A 20,676-nucleotide genomic window follows, 5' to 3' on the forward strand; every position below is an offset into this window, starting at 1 on the left:
GATGTGATCAGATGACGTGTACGCCACCTGGCGCGAGGAACCACTTAACTATACCATTTGTGCAGGGGAGGTCTCTGTACATTTTACATTAGCACAAAACAGCGACGCAAAGCTAAATGCACGATTACAACTCAATTAAAAAATCATTATATGCCTACTGTTATCTTTTTATCGACGTTAGTCTTCTAATCTTTTCTGTAGAATAGTGAGGAAAAGTACTAACGGGAAAGGCTTACCCGTATATGTAATAGAATGTTCCAACATGGCGACCCGCGGCAGATCATCGAACCACATCGTCACCGGTGAACAAAACGGCAAGTTTGTTGCCCCAAAATACTCCTCAAGAACGGTTGCTTGGCTCAGGAAAGAGCTAAAGGCACGGGGACTCTCCACAACTGGGCTAAAAGTTGATCTGGTGAGTAGATAGGATAATATTGGGGTTATTGTGTGTGAGTGTTCCCACTTGATTCATTCATATTTATCACGACTTGTACAAATGTATATCATTTATCATGAGTAATTACACGCCAAGAAAGCATATTTCGTACTATTAATCGTCCATGTTTTCTGAGCAAATGTTGTCGATATTGTAAATTGGGAACCAACCAACCGGTTGGGCAAGAAAGATAGACAACGAAAATCGCATAATATTTCCCCTTCATAATTTTCGAGGCTGTGAGTGTGAATTATTTGATTTGTACGTAATCATTTGCGTTGAACAAATTTTCCGGAAGCCTTTATTGACTAGAGCTTTGTACAGATTATAAACTGATTCGTACATGTTGTGTAACTTAGAGTGATTTTGTTTTAGAACCAGAGATCTGTTGTAATCATTATGCATTTTGGGGGGAGGTGGGCTGACATGTGCGCATAATTCATCAGCTGTTATCATGATGATCATTAGGTGAAGATCCTTTATTGTCAGAAACTAAGATGTTAGCTGTTCTGTTGCTAATATCCATTGTATGAATGCTATCTTGTGGATTATGTTCTCTGGAAACGAGATATACTTGGTATTAGAGGGTCTCCTAAAGTTCAAAGTTCATGAAGACAATCTATGTAAGTAGGTCATAGGGTAAAATGGGCCATGTGTGACGACTGTACAAACAATCTCATGATCAGTGCAACCTAGAGGTCTTTTTTCTGGCTAGCTGTTTGGAACATTGTTAGCGATTTGCCAGTTATAACATGTTCAAAGTTCTATTTTATAACAGACTGTCATCTGTAGAGCATAGCTATAGACTGTTTAGCAGGCCTACTAGTAAATGTTTGTCATGGCCTTGGATACTACATGTACTACATGTAGCTGGACCAGCCAAAGGTAAAGAAACAATTATTGTACATGTCACCGTGTGTACCATACTTACATGTATATCTTAGACTATTATCTGTAAATCTGTGTAATGTAGGACACTCCCCTGGTCACACCACTGTGAGCTCTAGCCTTCTGTAATGACATTAGGGAATGATTAACTTATTTAATTTAAGGGACCAGGAGTGAATTATTCACCGATTCCCTTGGAGTTTTAGGGATAATGGAAGAGGTCAAAGTGCGTGGTAGATATCGATCAGTGACTCATGGCTTATGTGGTGCCATTCTCGAACTCCAATCTGTGAAGGGGAACCACTACAACATACAGTGTAGTTATATATTTGTGTAACGTGTGTCCAGCCACAGATTCACTTTGGATTTTCACTTGAATGTTTCTTCTAGCAGGATGTTACCAATTTGACTCATTTACCAAAATTCTTTTTCCAACTTGATAATGATATATGTGTATCTGTGTAACATAAATGGAAAACTCATGCCTATGACTTGTTGCAGTACCTTACTATCTCTGTATCGGTCACAGTGAAAGTGGAATTTGATTGGCGTTTTTCAAATTACTAACTCAGTTATCATGGTCAGTAATTGTGTTAGTTACTTCTACAGATTTGTAAAGCCTTTCAATGTAGATTTGTGTATTTACTTGTACATACACTGTATGTTGCCTGCTCCTCACCACGGATTCCTCACCTCACCTGTACCTGTAGGTGTCTAGGCTGGAAAAGGCAGATAAGAACATGTCCCACACAGTGAACGACATCCACGTCAGGAGAGGACAGCTAGTGGACGGGGAGGCCGTCAAGTCTCAGGAGGAAAACGTCGCAAACGCAGGGAGTGAAAAGAGCAGGTAAGAAAATAAGTTGATACATGTAGTGCTGATGTATTTGATATGCCTGGCATATCCTGCTATGGTGTTGAAGTATCAAAGTGTAAGATTTACCAAAGTGCCTAAGGACATACACTTGTTAAAAGGTTTCACATTTCTTTGAAGGTTTTACTTGAGTTTTTATCATGTGTGTTGGGGGGGGGGGGGGGTGGGTAGCAGAGAAACATATGAAAACTATGTGGACTACAAATAATCAGTATTTCCCATACATGATTAGCATGTAAATTACTGTTTTTTTTGCTTGTACAAAACAGTCAAACCTGTCAGGAGCAACCACTGAAGGGGCTGAGAAAAAAATAGTTGATGAGGACAGGTGGTTGCTTGGTCAGGTTTGACTGTAGTTTAGGTTAATCAGCTAAGTGAGTTTCCATGGCAGGCTGTGTTTATCTAGGAATTTCTGTACTTCGTTTCTCCCTAGGACTGGCAACTCAGAAGCGGCTCTGAAACACCAGCGAGAAATGGAGAGACAAGAGCGAGAACAGATTGTGTTGTGGAGACAGCCATTCACAACCCTACAGTATTTCACACTGGAGACTGCCATACTGTTCCATGGGTACCTCATAAGGTGAGGGAAAAAATGAAGAAGGTATGGAGGTAAACTTCCATTAGAAAATGTTAAAAGAGTGATGGCTGCTCTACTTTCGACCTGTGATTGTTGGGTATGATTAAAGGCAGAAAACAACCATGTCCCATTCGTGTACATTCTATAAAGGATTTGTGTGGTGAATATAAATGATAACTGTACCACTGTATAATTCAAATTCGAAGTGCGGGTACGTTGATTTGATACTGATATGTTCTCTCTCTGTTACCCAACTTTTGTAAACTAGTGAATTACTTACACAATATGTGTCTGATATGAAAAAAAAGTAAAAAAACAGAAACTTTAGTCTTAATGATTTTTTTAATTCTCTGTTGTTGTTCCAGACTGTTGGAAAACAAAGGGAAGGTGCTGATCACCATTCTCCTCACTCTGTTGCTGGTCTGTCTCTACCATACACCTGGGGCTCACCAAGAGGTAAAAAAAATCTGTACATCATATCTGTACTCTTATTTCACACACTAAGTATTGGTAGATTTCTGTGGGATTGTTGTGTAAGATGGGTCTCCTGTTATTATGAGACTTGGTACTACTGAAATGATACTTCAGTCTCTAGTACAGTATGGACTACCAAAGCGCATTGTTGTGTTCAAGAAAACTTCAAGTGAACTTGTTTGTAACATTGTTTGACCCCCCCCCCCCTCCCCAGTATGTAGTGTTAATGGAGAAGAAGCTACACTGGTGTGCCTACTGGGTCTTCCTGGGTATCCTGTCCTCAGTTGGACTGGGCACAGGTCTACACACCTTCCTGCTGTATCTGGTAAGTACTACATGTTTACAGGTGTCTTTTTCAAGTACAACCAAACATGTTCAGCCAACCAACTTCAGTGATGAGCCACATTAAAACAGTTCCATCAATTTTACATACTTAAGCTTGCTTACTTGCTTATGTCGAGACTGGAAGGTCTCGAGTCGTGATAGTTAAGACCCTCTGCTAACCAACTGTCTTGTCCAACAGTAACCACTTTTTTGCGGTCCACAGGGGGCATTCATACCCGTCCATCTTGTCTATCCTGTCCGGTTTCAGTCTAATACCAGGGTTAGAAACAACATTTTCTGATACATGTACATACAATGTACTGTAATCTTCATAAGGATAACGCCATCTTAAAGAAAGATGTGGTTGAACAACAGTTAGATTGTCAGCAACCCCCTTTCCTCAGTCCCTTGAGTGGTTACTGAGGCCAGATTTGACTATGTAATGTTTTGCAAGTTTTTGATACCCTTGAATTTTCAGTTAAACATGATATGAATCTTAATTTGAAATGAGTTTGCCATCAATAATCATATCTGATCTTTGTGCCACCTTTTCCCCAGGGTCCTCACATAGCCCAGGTCACCATGGCTGCGTACGAGTGTTACTCTGTCGACTTCCCAGAACCGCCATACCCTGACCAGTAAGTCGTGTCAGAGTTCTTTCAACTGCAGTACAGGCAAACACTGATTTATTTATTCCTGTAGAGATTTCACATCTGATGTGAAAGGTGGGGAAAAAAGATGATTAACCCTGAAAAACAAGATTAAAAAATGATAAGAAGTATTTTATACATGTACCTACACATGCTTCAAAGATGTTTATTATTACTTTGTTCCTCTCCGTAGAATCATCTGTCCCGACGAGACAGAGGGAACCCCCAGTATATGGGCCATCATTGCGAAGGTTCGACTGGAGGCATGTATGTGGGTGAGTATAGGTGCCTGACATCTGTGGTCTCTCTCTCTTGGCTGACAAGACCGATGCATTGCGATAGTTGATAACATCACTTGCAGAGAAAGTAATCTTTCTTTGGTCTGTGATGATAATGACAGATGTTATATGCAGTCCTTTTTGATAAATACAATGAAAGGTAGACCGTGGCTTGACATCCTGTTCTAAACATTGCAGATAACATGTGATTTGGGTGAGTAACAGCAGTTAGGATTCAAACTCTTGACCCTCTGGTTCAGAAGCTGTGTCACTAACCATGTGTAACTGATGAGTTTTGGTTAATCATTATTTCTCCCTTCTATTGTTGTTGACAGGGTATAGGTACAGCCATTGGTGAGCTCCCCCCGTATTTCATGGCCAAAGCAGCGCGGTTGTCTGGAGACGACCTGGATGAATTTGACGATGATGAGTTGGAGGAATTTGAGGAGGTTCAACATGCCAGAGAAGCTGGAAACCTTGCCCAGCAGGTCTGTTGTTTTTCCACCTCTGCTGTCTTTTCAGTTCCATTTGCTATGTTTTTTGTGTGTGTCACACTGTGAGTGTGTGTGTCACTGTGTGTGACTATGTGTGTGTGTGTGTGACTGTGTGTATGACTCTGTGTCTGTGTGTGTGACTGTGTGTGTGACTATGTGTCTGTGTGACTATGTGTCTGTGTGTGTGTGTGACCGTGTGTCTGTTGTGAATTATGATTCGCAAATTCAAAAAAGACACTCAATATATCAAATACTGTAATGCATTTTAGGATCACAACAACTATGACATTCAACAATGTGAATTTGTTCAACAGGGTCCATCTGCAACCTGCAATTCACAGACAAAATTTGGACATTGCATGCAGAAATATGAGCAACTTCAGGCTCAGTATTATCAATCACATTTTAGACTAGTACATGTGCTTGCTGTTTACTAAAGCTAGTACATGTAGCTGTGTACTAAAGCCTAAACTGCTAATGCACGTAGCTGTGTAATAAAGCCTAAACTAAACTCAAGCTGTATTCTGAAGCCCTAACCCAGTACATGCAGCCTGTGAAGATTCTGTAGTACACAATTCCTGTTGAAGTGTCCCATAAAATCACAATTTGATGAGATGATTATTTCAGCTTAAAAAATTGTACCAGGGTGTGTGTGTGTTAGAGTACATCTACACATTAACAACATTAACAAGTATGTTATCAACAGTTCCAAAGCTGTGTATGACCATATCATACTGAGTACTGTATATTTATAGCCTTCGTCAGACCAAAAACTTGAAGAAGGCAGTAGTGTGGTTTGCATAGCTTTCATGTAGATGGCATTATGTTTGCAGCAATTTTTTCCAAATTGCAGGAAATATTTATTCCTGACAACTTGCAATATTGCATTTGAAGGTAATAGAAAAGAAATGTTTCACAGCCTGTTCAATGACTGATTTTTGTTCATTTTTGTTGTGCAGGCCTGGAGCACCAGAGTTAAAGTGGCCGTCACCAAGCTGGTGGAGAGGGTCGGCTTCGTGGGCATCCTGGCCATGGCTTCGGTACGCATCTCACCTGTTTCTTTCAAACCTTCCTGTCTATGAATATGATACAACTGAAAGGTTTTATTGTGCAATGAGCACCTTTTTTATTTGTTTGATGAAGCTGCTTTATAGAAACCCCTTTCACACCCTCAGTGCCATGCTGTGATTTCCCCCTACAGATCCCCAACCCCCTGTTTGACCTGGCAGGAGTCACCTGTGGTTACCTGCTGGTTCCCTTCTGGACCTTCTTCGGTGCCACCTGTATTGGCAAGGCTGTCATCAAAATGCACATACAGGTAACTTAGACATTCTTCAAGCCCCTGTCATACAGCATGAAAAACGAGTCTGAAAGCTCTAAAGGACATTTTTGGTTGTGATATACCAGTGTTCTCTGGATCATAAGGGATTGGCCAATGTCCGTAGGTCACCGTGCCCCGTTTATACGATAGGGTAGATTTTCGGGTGAAAAATGTGACCCTCTGTCGATTTTACCATCGAATAATCTTCTGTCAATCAACAAATACGACCAAAATGCTTGGAAATTGTAATTGAATTGTAATTGTGGAAAAATGATGTGCTGAATGTAATGGCTTCTAATGACATGTTTTTTACCTTGCAGAAAATCTTTATCATCACCATCTTCAGTGCACATCATATAGAAACTCTTGTGGGCCTCTTAGGGTAAGTATCATATAGAACATGCACCAGGGCTTGAAATTCCCTCCTGAAATTTGCTGGAAGTTTTAAGATTCGAGAAAAAACAGCTTTCAAACAGGAAAAGGGTATTTTAAGCCATGCTTACTATTATTGGGACAATGAACAAGTCTCAGAAATGGACTGGATTACATGTACATGTACTTGAAAAGATCCTAATGCTCAAGTTGTATAAAGAAATGTGATTCTTAAGTGTCAACGTTTTTTCCTGAATGATGCATTGAGTAGAAAGCATTAGTAGTACAACATTTTATTACAGATTAATGCTTCAGAATCTATAATCCTATTTTTCCCATGCCATGTGTTCAGGCAAGTTCCCAAGATTGGACCGTCTTTAACAGCACCATTCCAAGACTTCCTGGAGAAGCAAAAGAAGAAATTCCACATCAAACCTGGCACAAATGTACCCTCGGTGAGTATACAAATTGCACATGTAGCTAATGCTAAATAAGCACAGTCAAACATAAAGTCACAGAAACGTTTATTTAAAGAGATAGAAGATAACTGCCTACCATGAATCTTAAGCAAGGTTACATTGTAGTGATTCCAATGATAGTTTTCTTGTAGTTTTTAGTTGGTTATGAAAGATTTGATTTCTTACACTGTCATTCTTCTGCCTCATGATACATGTACCGGCACTGCAAAAATTTACCTACATTAAACTCTGTGACATGCGTCAAATCGAGTCTTGGCTGACTTGGTATGAGCCAAGAACAAGTTAACTACAACCCAAAAATGATGGAAATCCATTCATCCCTTTTGTGTTATCCTATTCCAAAGTTTCCAATAAAACCATGCCTGCAGGGTGTCCAAACCAACACCACTTCTTCCCAAGCCTCAAAGCTGCTCACTCCATAAAAGAAATGGCATGTTCAGAACATGAGGTACTAAAACTGGAAGTTCCGCCGCGGTATCATAGAAAGCTGCTAAAAGGCCCATAATCAAACCTGTCTTTTGTTTTGTGGATAAACCAGATATCATAAAAATCCATCGGTATTTCTTGAGTTATGCTACAAACTAAACCATGGATGGTACCGCAAACATTACCTTCTTGGTGAAGGTACAATGTAATTATAGCCTAAGTGTCATTCTGTTTCAGTTCCAGGCTCTACCTTTTGTTTGGTGAAGGTAGAGCCTGGAACTGAAATGGGATGATACTCAGGCTAATGTAAATATGCTTCAATGCGCAACTTGTAAAATAGTTAAATTCATGATGAAGGTTGCTGCCGTAAGTTGACACAGTTTCTTTAATTCCAGGAGACCAACTGGCTGTCTTATGTCTTCGAGAAAGTCCTGATCTTGATGATTGCATACTTTGTCCTGTCCATTGTGAACTCCACTGCACAGAGCTACCACAAGCGCAAGTCAAAGGAAAACCACCACAAGCTTAAAGTTTAGCCAAGAAACTAGCAAAGGTCCAGACAACACATACATTAATGGTAAATTTATTATGAGCATATCAAGGCAACAGATTATCTGCTTAGCTACACCTCTTGAAGTGTGTTGGACATTTACTCCAAATAACACTGGTTGCTTTAAGGCTAAAAAAACACTGGATACATGCAATAAGCAATGTGACTTTTAAGGTCAAATATCTCAGTAACCACAACATGTATGACAGTAATGTAGATATTACAATATAGAAGGATGCATACTTTTTAAAATAGCATGTGAAACTTAACTGCACAGCCACTAACAAGTTGAAATACTTAAAGCCTTCTAAATATCAGGGATTGAATTTTGGAAATGCCTTTCCAAGTTCAAAGTTACCAGTGTTGAATGACATTTTGAAGCTTTAGTTTTGGGTCCAAACAATAGTAAACAAGACATGTAATTTCAGGTAGATGTTGGTATCAAGAGGTGTAGCTTTTAGGGGAAAAGCTGTTGTAAGCAGAAATATTTCTTTAAGTTTTGATCATCTCTACTACAGCCTCCCTTATGGGTTACAGTTTATACATGAAGATGTCTCGGTGTAAAAGCTTCCAGGCTATTTTTACCGCATGTACTGTAGTCAACAAATTTGAGCTTGTTCCAGAAAAAGTGGAAACAAAACTTCTTAGAGCTGAAAATAATAGATTGAAAGTATGTTGATGACAGGTCATCAGAAGTATTCACTGACACTGAAAACATCAAGTTTTTCTTCTCCAATTTTAACCCTACTTCCACCTTTTGTATCTTGGGGGAATTCCAGCACTTATGCTGTCAGATGATTAATGCAGCCAAATTTTGCTACCTATGTATGTGCAATTTTTAACAATGATTGGAACACTTACTTGAGTGTTGAGAATGAAAGGAGAGTTACGACTGTAATGTTAGTAGAATTATATTGTAGTGATATTGTTATTAATCTACTTGGTACATACTTGGTATCAATGTGTGAATAATTCTGTCAGGTTGTTAGATCATAGAATACATGTATTAACAGTTTTCTACACACAACCAAAACCTTGGCAGATAAAGAAGTGCAAGGTGTCATACAATGTCATCTTTGTTATCAGTCTTCTTCAAACCGTTACAAGTGAGAGTTAAAGTTGATGGTAACAAACAATATGGTAAAGGAAAATGAAGTAGTCTCAAGCTTACAAACAGAAAGTTTCTGTCAACACAAATTACTAGTAGAACTGTGCCAAATGACCTGAAAACTGTATGTTCTTATTGTTCTTCTACAAAATTAAGACAAATTTGATAAGACATGATATAAATTCAATTGCGGATGACTTGATATTCTTATTAACAATTTAAAAAAAAATATCAGTTGAGTTTGTCAATGTGGATCTATAAGTCATATTGGTTGTAAATAATCTTTTGGGAAGAGTTTGTACACAGATGATGTGCAATGTTGTTGGTTATATATGGTAGTGGGATAAAGTTGACATATCATATGTCGTGTTATGGTAAAATGTAGGGCAACTGTAGTTTCCATTTCTGTTTTACAGTAACTAACATACATGGTTAAATAAGTTTTTAGTTGCGCCATTTGATTTTTTTATGAGGGCCGGTCAGAGAAATGTATTCCAATATTGATGAGTGGGGTGGTGAAGAACAATTTAGAACATTGGCTATCAAAATCTTATGGGGGAAGCCAACATATGGGTCTAAGGCATAAGTGTCATAAACTAGTGCTATTGTAGCAGTGTACTGTATTGACAAGTGTAAGTGCCTCCTGGTAATATGCAAGCATAATGTAGTGTGTGTAGATGGACACAGATGTGACAATTCTGTGTTATTTCTGTGCTGTCCATAGGTAGTACATTGTAGTTACAATAGAGGAAGTGTATGAATGGTTAGTGATGTAGGTCTTGTTAGAATTTAGTGTAGGTGAAAAATAGTGGAATAATATGAGGGGATCATACATGTAAATGGACATGGTCTCCCTCCAATATTCATAACTCTTTGCCAGGTATGAAGGTTTTAGCACTTGCACATGAAGTCTAACCTTCATCAATGCATGAAGCACTTGGTCTATGTTAGATCTGTTTCAAATGCAACAATAAATTATGGGTTCAGAAGTACATTTTTTCCATGTTTACTATTGTTCAGGGCTGTTTGGATGTGCTACTCTGGTACAGTTATCAAATCATGGCTCACATTTTGTTGCTCTTTCTGTACAATAATGTTCAAGTCACTAATAATTCATTTGATATTTTGAATGAGGGTTGTTAACATGTGTTTTCTGTTATGCATTTAGCTGAAGTACTACCCTACTCCAACCCTATTCACCCTTTTGTCAAGCAATACAAAATAAATGTAGTGTACAGAAATACACTAAGATTGGTTTCTGCTGATGAAAATGTAAACAGACAAAGCTGTACTAACTCTTAGTGTATGTTAACAGCCCTTGGATGTTACTAGCCTGAATGATAACAAATATTAATGGATTGTATAATGGGCAAAAGGCTCCCTTTGACATGATCTAGACTACAAACAATGACACATCACGCAGTTTAAAGACAAGACCAATTGTTTTATTCTATGAATCAGAATTCTGAGACCAAAATCTTTAATGTCTTAATTTCACCACTTCATTCCAAACAGCCTCTCTTAGTATTATTTATAATGTCATGAAATGAGTCGTTGATGGAAAGACAAGGTGCATGTATTCAAAATTGCCCATCTTTGAAAATGGAACACCAATTATTTCAGCTTAACTTCACAAGTACATCTGAAATTATCACACCAAGTAGGCTTGGAACCCATGTTTCCTTAATAGCAGCATGAATTATATCTATTGATACATTTCTGTCACAAGTTTGTCTATATTCTACCTATTAGTTTATTTATGTGACATACATGCAGTTTAATATACCATGTTACTTTCAAACACTGCAAAGTGCACCGCACTTAATTACAATGTACATGTGCAATAATGAATAAGTTAATTAGAAGAGTTAGTACTTAGTATTACTCAGTTGTCTTATCACCAAGAAAAAGATTTTCTTTCATTACTTTTGCTCACTGGACAAGATCATGTAAAAATTGCATAACAAGAGGAGCTTCATCATTCAAATTTCCAAATATTGGAATTATTATTGTAGAAACCCTGAAAATCTTGGGAGCAGTGCAAAGGAAGTAAGAATACAGGAATTTGTCGTGTATGGCTCCATGGCTTTTAATCTTAAGATGCTCATTAGCCAGACTCAATTATAGTGTTCCTATCCTCATACATGTAGCACTTCTTGTCTTGAGGTATCAGTGGACACAATATGCCCCCACATCGTACATGGTTTGGGCCATAATATTTGTATGATGCAAAACATTGATGCAATATGAATGTCTGACAATGATTTGTCCATACTAAACAAAGTGTGGAAGCCAACTTGAATGCTATATCAAGACCTTTGCAGTACCATATCTCACTCGATTCCATTTTAGATCCAGAGCAACACCACTGTAGCCTGGAATCCCGACCTATTTATAGCTGCCGGGTCTCTTCTCTCCCTCCGCAAAATAGAAAAATACTATTTTGCGGAGGGAGAGAAGAGACCCGGCAGCTATAAATAGGTCGGGATTCCAGGCTAACACCACTGCTTATGAGATTTTGGTATATCTTATTTTAGACTTCAGCAGAAGTTACTGATCACCTGAGACATTTACAACAAATCATCGCTGTTGTTAAAAGCAGAGTTTGTAGAGCAGATATATCTTTTACTGGAGGAGTGTTTTCCAAAGGTGCGTATCTTAGTGTGACTGACATCTCACCAGCGCAGCTTGCCTGGGATGTACTTGTCAATCAGGCCCTGGTAGTAGGGCTTGAGGGCCTCGATGTCAGGGAGGTCATCTGCCTTGGAGTACAGGTCAAATTTGCTGCAGGAAGAGACAGATCTGTTAGGCCTGTAGGGCTTAATACAGTCTTTTACGTGTCACTTTTAAAGGGGACATTTAAGATATCATCATCATCATCTTCACCGCTTTTTATATAGGTTCTTCCACTGAGGACGTCATTCAAGATATACATGTAGCACTTTTTATGGAACTGATAGATGCACATCACTCTATAGTGTCAAATACTACAACATGTTTTCTCATTTTTCCCACCTCTCATGGCAGCCACAAAAGATTTCTAGAATTGCTACGCACTACTGGAATGTGCTATCTTCAAAAAGGATGGCATCCAAACTTATTACAAACAAATTGGTAATCCCTTACATTATTATGTATTATCATTACCAGAGTGGCCACCTGTCTATTCTGACCATTTGTAAGCCACTGAATGATCAGTATTATATGGACATGTTTGACTGTACATTGTACATAACATTTATCATACTGACTTGAACTCCTTGACCCATGCCAGCATCTCCCTGTCCTTGTTGTTGCACAGATAGTCGTAGTCCCCGCTTCCGTGCCACGGGTAGAACGAGTGGAAACGGATCACGTACAGCGCCTACAGAAATAGTATGGTTACCTTTCAAACTTGTGCAACTTTTTTCTGGGTCCTTGACCATGACAATGCCGTTTCATTTAAATAAAGCAAGTTTTTAGTTTTGGTAATATCTTTAGCATGTACTCACACTATACAGTATAATTGAATTCTAAGGTATTCATGGCTATGTGAAATTAGCTTTTAGTTCTTATTGTTATCTTACGTTATATCATAATAGATGGTTCTATTTGTTGTTGAATCAAGGAAAATAAGATTCTCAGGTATTCAGTAACAGTCAAATTTTGGTGGGCTGAAGGTTTAAGCTTAAATCCAGCACAAATATGTGTTCTTACCTCTTCTGGCAGCTTGGTATTGTTTCCCTTAAGGACATGATACATGTACTCTGTGGACGAGACCAGCAGAAGGTACACAGTTAGGAACTTGAGGTGGTGACAAGCCTAGTGAACATGTATAAGACCTCTAATTCCAGATTTACTATCACACAAATCAATCAATCCTGTTAACAGATACATAAGAAATTTGATTGATGCACAAAGTCTCAAGCCTTATAAATTGTTTCTTTCATGCTTGATAAGACAAGACGTCATTCATGCACAAGAAGTCAAAACAATTTCTAACCATTATCTAAATTAAAATTAATGCCAACAGGAATTTTGTAGCCTCCATACCAGTACAGACTCTCTGTGCCTTTTTTTGGGCTTCTAATACACTGTTTTGCTGATGACTTCTTTTTGTACTTGGTCGTTTGTGCAGTCGGCCTGAAGAGCCCGTAGAGCTGGGCCGACTGCACAAACAAACCAGCACAAAAAGAAGTCATCAGCAAAAAAGTGTGTTGTAAGCCAAAAAAACACGCCCAGAGAGCCTGCTATGGAGGCTACATTTTGTGTGAAAGAACACTTACTCTACATTGATATCTACAGAATAATTGGATGGTTAAAAGGATTATTAGTCAGTCAGTCCCCACTGCAAGCACAAAAAACAACAACAAAACTTTCTGGAAAAACCATTGGGAAAAAATCATCCTCCGGATTTGTGTATTATGATCCAAGGCCAGAAAAACTTCGGTTCTGGATTTCTAATCACAGAGCCCAAAAATATTTCTATATTTTGGGAGAGACAGTTGATTGCTTATTGGTCAAGCTATATACCAAAAACAAATGATTATCTCTGTCGCCTCAACTTGGGTCCTGCTTTAGTTCCTACTTTTAGTAAAAAGATTTGGGGCAAAATGGGTACTACCATCATGGCCCCAAGACATTAGGACTTTGTCCAAGCCACAGTTTTCCTCGTACATCCCAAGTTTGGTGCTGAAACAATACAAAAGCACATACAAAGGTTTGATATCACAAAGCAAAGCACTAAGAGCTTTATTAGCCTCTAGCCCCTCTAGCTGATTGCCTCAGTACTGCAGTGTTCTTCCCTTCTTTTGTCACTTCAAATCTGTTACAGTAGCTCTTTTATATAATACTGTGGCACTTTTGGCACATATACATATAATAGCAGTTATAAACCTCTAAGAAAGGCTTTATGAATATGAATATGAGGTATGAAATATCAAAATGATGATGCCAAGGGTCAAGAAAGAAAGAAAAAAAATTAATTAAGTTTACTCAAATGTTGTCAAGACATAAAAACTAAATAAATGCTATCATTCCATTTGGGTCATTTTAATCTGCAGCTATTGAAAGATGTTACAAGAAGCATATCCAAGAGAACTGGAAGAACACTGGCACTGTGACTGAAACAGGGTGCCTTTGCTTGACTGTTCTGTGCACACGCAATAATGCAAACCTTTCACAGCCAAGAATCCTGCACAGGCATCCCAAGCTTGTGACTGACTTCACTTTACTAGTCTGCAGGCTCCACTGTGTTCCATGTCAATCGGGATCTTGTCTGGCATCTGCTTGCCACATCCAGGACTGGTATATTTTGTGGTGTCAAGATATTTAACTGACAGGTATGTATAAATTGGGACCCAATCTAGATTTTTTCCTGGATCATAGCTTTGAAAAAAATTACTAAAAAAAAAAGATGCCCTCCAACCTTGAAGTGTTTCTGTATGCATGATGTATGTGAAATTCACCTGGAATTCTTAATAATATAGAGGAAAGAAAATGGGCCTACGACAGCGTGGTATGGTGTCCAAGGGACATACAACTGTAAGTTCCTGATGACATTGAGCAACCATGGCTTTGGCTTGAGCTGAAAGTTAAATCTACAAAAATGAGCGCTCATAGCATGAGATGAAATCACAGTTGGCTGTTCATACAAAGGGTATATAGACAATGGTCTAGCCAATATCGAGAGATGATTGTATTGAAAGTCAGAGGGAAACCAAACGGGGGCAACTTGTAGCAGATGAAATATGCTTCCTCAACAGACTTTCTCAGAACTTAATACTTGAGGCTGACAGGGTCGTTGTATTTTCAGAAGAAAATGTCATCTGCTTTTGAGAAGTCAAGGAGGCAGCACAGGTAGAAGGTGGCAGGTTTGGGTGTGGCAACTTTTCAAAACTTGGTGCTGAGTTTCTCTGTATGAAATTTCCCGAAACTAGAGGATACTCCAGGCTTCAAACAAAAACTACACTTCAAGTCTATGATTTCTACATCTTCAGAGAATTTTTTCCATGGTGTGATTACGAACATAAACTTCGAGGAGAATTTCCATTTTCATTTGCGGTAAACACAAAAGCCAATGTGAGAGGCTGATATTATTCCAAAGGTAGTAAGGGGGGATCTTGGAATCCTTCAATCCTGGAGGAAACATGGCATGGTCAAGTAGGAAATGGTTGCTTCTGAATCTTATAATAAAAACAGCTTGGTTGTTTTCCATTACAAAACATTCCACATTCTGTCATGTGCCAGCTCTGAGATAGGATAGTGCAGCAGTGGTGGATATGACAAAGGCCATGACAGATACCACCTTGAACTTTTGAACTGCTTTTGGGCAGTGTTTCTACATTGATCAATTTGCAAGAATACCACTGTTTACTCCCAAACCAGCTGTCTCTATCAATTTGATACTGATCAACAAACAGAAAAAATCAGAGAACATATCAAGAGAGGTCTATGCAGTAGCAACCATTCCCTGAAAACAGCCACGAAAAAGAACTGTTCATGGATGTTCATACAGAATTAACAGCTCAAGAATTGCTTTTTAGTTGAGCAAAGAAAACATAATCCATTTTTGGAAACAACTGAAATACAAGATTCAACTTATTGTGAAAGTGATTGAGCTTGGTATTTGAAAACATTGTTTCAAAAATATCTGACAAGTAGAGGTTTGGGTTTTCTTCCACACCATGCTGCAGTTTGCCACCTTCTACTGAAAGGCGCGCCCTCAGATGCGGTACTTACTTGAATTTAGGATCCTTCATGTCAGGATTGTCCTGGAAAGTGCTGTGACGGAAGACAACAGACTCAGCAGGCTGGCAGCCCGTTGGAAATGTGTCGCCCACCACACACCACTGTACAAGCAAACACAGAGAGAACAAAATTGGATGAAAACTCCTTGATTATACATACAAATGTGGGATAATTTCTATCATTCTACATTGTATCGTCTTGTCTCTCATTCAGAATGGAATTAAACAGGATCATGCTTTGCAATTTGTGGTTCTACACGTAAATACTGGCCTGCTACTGGATTCAAACTCGGAACCATCAGATTCTAGGTCAATAACCCTAACCAAAAGACCAAAACTTTCTTAATCTATGTGACTAAAAATCATGCTTTGCAGTCGTGGATATCCATGGCTGTAGACTTTGCAATAAGTTATACCTCTTTCCCGGATTTTGTTTTAAAAATGGATGAATTCCGCAGCAAAAGACAAGTCCCTTCACCTCTGTTGGTTTCACTACTAAAAGTGGTTAATCCCTTAATTTATATCCCACATTTAGGAAATACCTGAGCTACGTTCTGAAACTGCATGGTATAGTGCAAAGTAAAGCTACCGGTAGCACTGTCATACAAATGCAGTAGAACAACAGTATAAAACAAGGCAGCACTGACATTCTGTTGTGTGGTGGGTATTCTGATGATCCTAACTGGAAGAAGACAGTTTAATGTTAGGACAACAGAACTGACCTGTGGCTCCCCCCAGATAGCCATGATCTTCCCAGCATCGTGGATCAGACCAGTCAAGTGCAGCCAATCTAGACAGGAAAGAGTATACACTGTCAGTTACTTACATGTATGCGGTGTCAAAACATTTTAAGGAAGATTATAATTAGCCAACATCAGAAATGTCTTGAGATTCATGTCACCAACCTTTATCTGGGTGCTTCTCCCTCACACTCTCTGCTGTTTGGAAGGCATGGTAGATGTTTGGAACATCAACCTAAATGTATGAAAATACAGAACACTTTGATTCTATGTGTGGATTGGCAACGAAGATAAAGACTACAAAACTACTTGTATTTCTTTACTGTATCCCTTCACACTCAATTGCAATCACGGGGCATTTGTTTTTTTCTTGCCCAGGACTTTGGGGGTTATTTCATACCAGAAAGATTTCACAAAGAAAAATCGAGGAGAGGCTCACATCAGGGTCACTCTCATCCACCAGGTTGTTCAACTCCTCCAGACACTCTAACATGGTCAGCTGGGCGTGGTCCAACTTACACCAGTGCTCCATCTGGAAATACAAAGCGACCAAATGACACTCTCTACTTGAATCTTGCAGCCTTTTTTTAACCTTCTCCCTGCTGCCTAATTCTGTAATTAGTGCAGATTTGTTTCTTCCTTTTCAGGAAAAGGGTTAGACAAATCTTTTTCAAAAAGTTGGGGGTTGCTTCAATGGTACACTTGAAAACTAACATCTTAAGACACAAAGTGTTGTAGGGACTCTACCAGTGGCTTCAATTGTATATTCTGGACAAGAGCAACCTTGTGTTTATTATCATTTTAGATGTCTACCAATTCATGGTCCTGTTTCTTTCACAGATCAATGTTTTTTCAACTTAATGCTATGTGAGAAATGCTCCCATGGTGTCCAGGGATACAGGATTTAAAGTTTTATTCCAACACAAACATTTAACTGCAGCAGGAGCATCTACGGGTCAAATTCCACCTGCACCAGGGACACGGCCACCTGACTATCTCGCACGTGAAAACGGTCAGTCTCAAGAGTATAACAGCACAGGAAATTGCACAACTGGGTACATAAACTCCTCCTCAACACTGCTGGCAAACTTAACACATGACAAAAAAACATGCTCAGGTTAGCAGTTCTAATAAGGCTTAACTATTTCTATTCAAAGCAGTTAACAAGTCATTGATTAAGTGGGTCACAGGTCCTTGGCTGTCAGGACAAAGGATGACAGAGTCAACAAACCTGAACCACAAATTGACAAATGTTTGCTAAGTGGCGGTTTGTGGCAAAATGTTGGTCTGTTGTAGAATAGTTAATGGCAATTTCAAATCACGTTGAAGTGTTTTAGTTGTATATGGTTTATAGTTAAACTGGTTATATGGGTAAAAGGAGGTTGCCGTAGTTCCACCTAGTCCATATAAAAAGTCTTGCTCTACCAAATACAGCTATATATTCAAGGGTGTGCCTGTCATGTATCGGCCTTGTCAGCCTGCAACTAATGAGGACAAAGCCCTTGAATATTTGTTTGCAAAGCCAAGTCAAGAATTGTTATATTCATGGAGACCTACCCAAATCTTTAAATTTGCATTGGTTCTGCTTTTAACTCAGTCTTTCAGAAGTTACACTTTGTAGGTATGTCAGTCTTGCTGACGTAGCCTTTCTCTGCTTGTTGCTATCAGCATATCTCTCACCTGGACAGCCTTATTCATGAAAAGGCATGTGTGATGCAGTTAACATTGTAAGTGGGGGGCAAACAACATGTAGATGGTGTGACAACAGACACAGCAGATAAGTGGTTGTAATTGTAACAGGTGCAATCAAAATTTAAAACATAGACTGTGTGGGATCACGTGGTGTAGCCTAGGTGCCATCCTCCATAGTAATCACTGGCTCAATCTTTTTGCTTGCTAACCATGGATTGCAAGCAAAAAGATTGAGCCAGTGGGGGATGGCACCCAGGCTACACATGGTGTGAGCGACAAAGAAAGCTAGTTTGTTACTTTGTATAACCCCCCTCACCTTTCTCCTGACAAAGTCCACAGTCTGGTGGGTGTGCATCAGCTGGTATGTGTTCCTCACCTGGTCTGTGTGACTGTTGGTCTGTGAGAAAAAGACAGTCAGGTCATGAGAAAATGGGAGTATGCAGTATTCAATTAAAAGGGTAAAATGATACGAAGGTAAGGGATACATTGTATGTGTATTGGGCAGAAAAGATAGATGTGAATACTGTTATCTATAAAAATGTTTATCTCTCAATAGACATGCAAGCTGAGGTATTGGTGTAAGTGACAGACTTACCTCTTCAGATTTTTGATTACAGACCTGAATAACAGGATAATATCATCAATCAAATGTCAATCATGAGACAGAATTTGAAGAGAATTGACAAGAGCATAATTGCCATCATTATCATGATTCATCACATACGCATCCCTTTTCAGCAGATGCCATCATTATGAATTAATTATCACCACCATCATTACCAACCAATAATCAGACAGATATTCAATGTTAGAGAAGGAAGATTCTGTAAAGTCTTGCATGTCAGGAAAAGTGATTAACAAGAGAACACTAGCAGTAATTTTGCAAACAATTTTATCATAATCATATATATATATATGATGAGGCACAGTTGTGTTGGTTAAAACATCACTTTCTTCTTATACTCTTAGACGATGAGGTTGGCATACAGTCGGAAGTTGAATGTCCGCTTTACTCATACTCATGTGACCTATTAAATTATTACAAGCCTGGGGCAAGCAAGCAAGGATGTTGTAAAATATAACGTCCTTGTCTGGAGGTTTGGTGACGCAACAACAAATGAAACATCGATGGTGTTCTGTTTACAGCCACGTTTTCTGTGTGCATGTTGGTTTCTAGAAGGACTGATTAATACCTCGAAGTTTCTGAAATTCGGATCGCACCCTTCCATGTCAGGACGGAAGACGGGAGAAGGATCCAAGATGGTCTGCAACAAAAATAACAAACCAAAATTATGTTGGAGGGGCGGACAGTGTGCACAGTTCAGGTTTTAGCGTTAAGCCTACGAAACGATTTCATTCTTAGTCCAAATTCAGTTTCCTAAAGCAGTCTACGACCAGATAAGTTAGCATCTTTCCCTTTCAATTGACCTTTCACCTGATTTTTTCACAAACATCTCGTGCCATGCCGTGTGATCAAGATCTATCAACCTTGAGGAAAAAACAACGGGCCCTCCCCACACAGTCGAACTCTTTGTTCCTTTACGGCCCAAATATCAATGTCAAACACTTCAACCAGTGCTCTCGCAACTTACCGTCATCTTTCCCGATAGTTTATAGGCTCAGATTGTGCACAATAAATCGTTGAGAAGGCTGAGATATCGACAACACACACTGCGCAAATGTCTGTCTTTCTTGACAAAATTGTGTGTTTACTTCGCAGCCTCGAGTTACGCAAGACCTCGAGCTCATATCTCCCTCTCTGATTGGTCAAAATTTGAGACACACCTCCAAATCCTTGCTCCTGATTGGTGAAATTGCTACGTCATTTTGCTCTCGACAAATTACCTGCTTGTTTACATCACCTGATAAAAGTCTGCACCTCTGATTGGCTAATCACTGGAAACGCCCCCAGTAGATACCCAGACCGGTTTGTACCTGTTCGCGCCGGCCGGCAGCTGAGTTTGGCTTTGGTAGTCTCCACCAGACTCCTTTGGTTCTCGGAAAAAGAATACTGTAGCTGGCCAGATAGGGTGAATAGTATCTCCCGGCGAGGATGCAAATGGTTGTAAATACGTAACTCTAAGACAGGATAACTTCTCTAGCTAATTGTCCAACCTATTAGCCTGAATTTCGACTGTTATTCACACATCCAAGGAGTCTGGTGGAGACTTTTTTGACACATGTGCGGGCTTAGAGAGGAGAGGCATAAATCATTTGGCACGATATTAAAGTTGCTTCTGAGTAACTGATCCAACTCTGATTTGG

The 20,676-nt window shown here is 39.2% G+C and overlaps 2 protein-coding genes across 4 annotated transcripts; one reads left to right on the forward strand and one right to left on the reverse strand.

The window, feature by feature from the left end:
* Nucleotides 1-250: 250 nt before the first annotated feature.
* On the forward strand, nucleotides 251-10,243 carry LOC136443085 (vacuole membrane protein 1-like). Of its 2 annotated transcripts, none has more exons than XM_066440155.1 (13): nucleotides 251-415; nucleotides 2,035-2,174; nucleotides 2,632-2,778; nucleotides 3,141-3,231; nucleotides 3,464-3,574; nucleotides 4,132-4,211; nucleotides 4,417-4,498; nucleotides 4,837-4,989; nucleotides 5,955-6,035; nucleotides 6,197-6,313; nucleotides 6,637-6,698; nucleotides 7,041-7,143; nucleotides 7,989-10,243. In XM_066440155.1, exons 1-13 carry the CDS (start codon nucleotides 263-265, stop codon nucleotides 8,127-8,129), a joined length of 1,461 nt encoding a protein of 486 aa, XP_066296252.1. In that variant the 5' UTR covers nucleotides 251-262; the 3' UTR covers nucleotides 8,130-10,243. The 2 variants fall into 2 exon arrangements, with proteins under 2 accessions (XP_066296252.1, XP_066296260.1); XM_066440163.1 differs by lacking the exon at nucleotides 251-415 and adding an exon at nucleotides 685-1,321.
* A 1,505-nt stretch (nucleotides 10,244-11,748) lies between these two features.
* LOC136443099 (inositol oxygenase-like) lies at nucleotides 11,749-20,144 on the reverse strand. 2 transcript variants are annotated; one of them, XM_066440176.1, is made up of 12 exons: nucleotides 20,004-20,144; nucleotides 19,605-19,676; nucleotides 19,007-19,030; nucleotides 18,728-18,808; nucleotides 17,159-17,251; nucleotides 16,885-16,954; nucleotides 16,702-16,769; nucleotides 15,972-16,081; nucleotides 13,855-13,922; nucleotides 12,948-12,997; nucleotides 12,503-12,615; nucleotides 11,749-12,035 (listed from the first exon to the last, which is right to left on the reverse strand). In XM_066440176.1, the coding sequence occupies exons 1-12, from the start codon at nucleotides 20,007-20,009 to the stop codon at nucleotides 11,927-11,929; spliced, it is 864 nt and encodes a 287-aa protein (XP_066296273.1). In that variant the 5' UTR covers nucleotides 20,010-20,144; the 3' UTR covers nucleotides 11,749-11,926. The 2 variants fall into 2 exon arrangements, with proteins under 2 accessions (XP_066296273.1, XP_066296281.1); XM_066440184.1 differs by lacking the exon at nucleotides 19,007-19,030 and having other exon boundaries at nucleotides 20,004-20,143.
* Nucleotides 20,145-20,676: the final 532 nt, after the last annotated feature.

The sequence above is a fragment of the Branchiostoma lanceolatum genome, chromosome 1, assembly GCF_035083965.1.
Source record: "Branchiostoma lanceolatum isolate klBraLanc5 chromosome 1, klBraLanc5.hap2, whole genome shotgun sequence".
Lineage (NCBI taxonomy): Eukaryota > Metazoa > Chordata > Leptocardii > Amphioxiformes > Branchiostomatidae > Branchiostoma > Branchiostoma lanceolatum.

What these genes read in the sequence shown, in the direction of transcription:
- LOC136443085 (XM_066440155.1), top strand. Translation starts at nt 263, where the DNA reads ATGGCGACCCGCGGCAGATCATCGAACCACATCGTCACCGGTGAACAA. An exon ending in CTGGGCTAAAAGTTGATCTG is followed by an intron (nt 416 to 2,034) that starts GTGAGTAGATAG and finishes CTGTACCTGTAG; the next exon opens with GTGTCTAGGCTGGAAAAGGC. An exon ending in ACACCTTCCTGCTGTATCTG is followed by an intron (nt 3,575 to 4,131) that starts GTAAGTACTACA and finishes CCTTTTCCCCAG; the next exon opens with GGTCCTCACATAGCCCAGGT.
- LOC136443099 (XM_066440176.1), bottom strand. An exon ending in CGAATTTCAGAAACTTCGAG is followed by an intron (nt 19,031 to 19,604) that starts GTATTAATCAGT and finishes CCTGTTATTCAG; the next exon opens with GTCTGTAATCAAAAATCTGA. An exon ending in TGGATGAGAGTGACCCTGAT is followed by an intron (nt 16,955 to 17,158) that starts GTGAGCCTCTCC and finishes TCATACATTTAG; the next exon opens with GTTGATGTTCCAAACATCTA.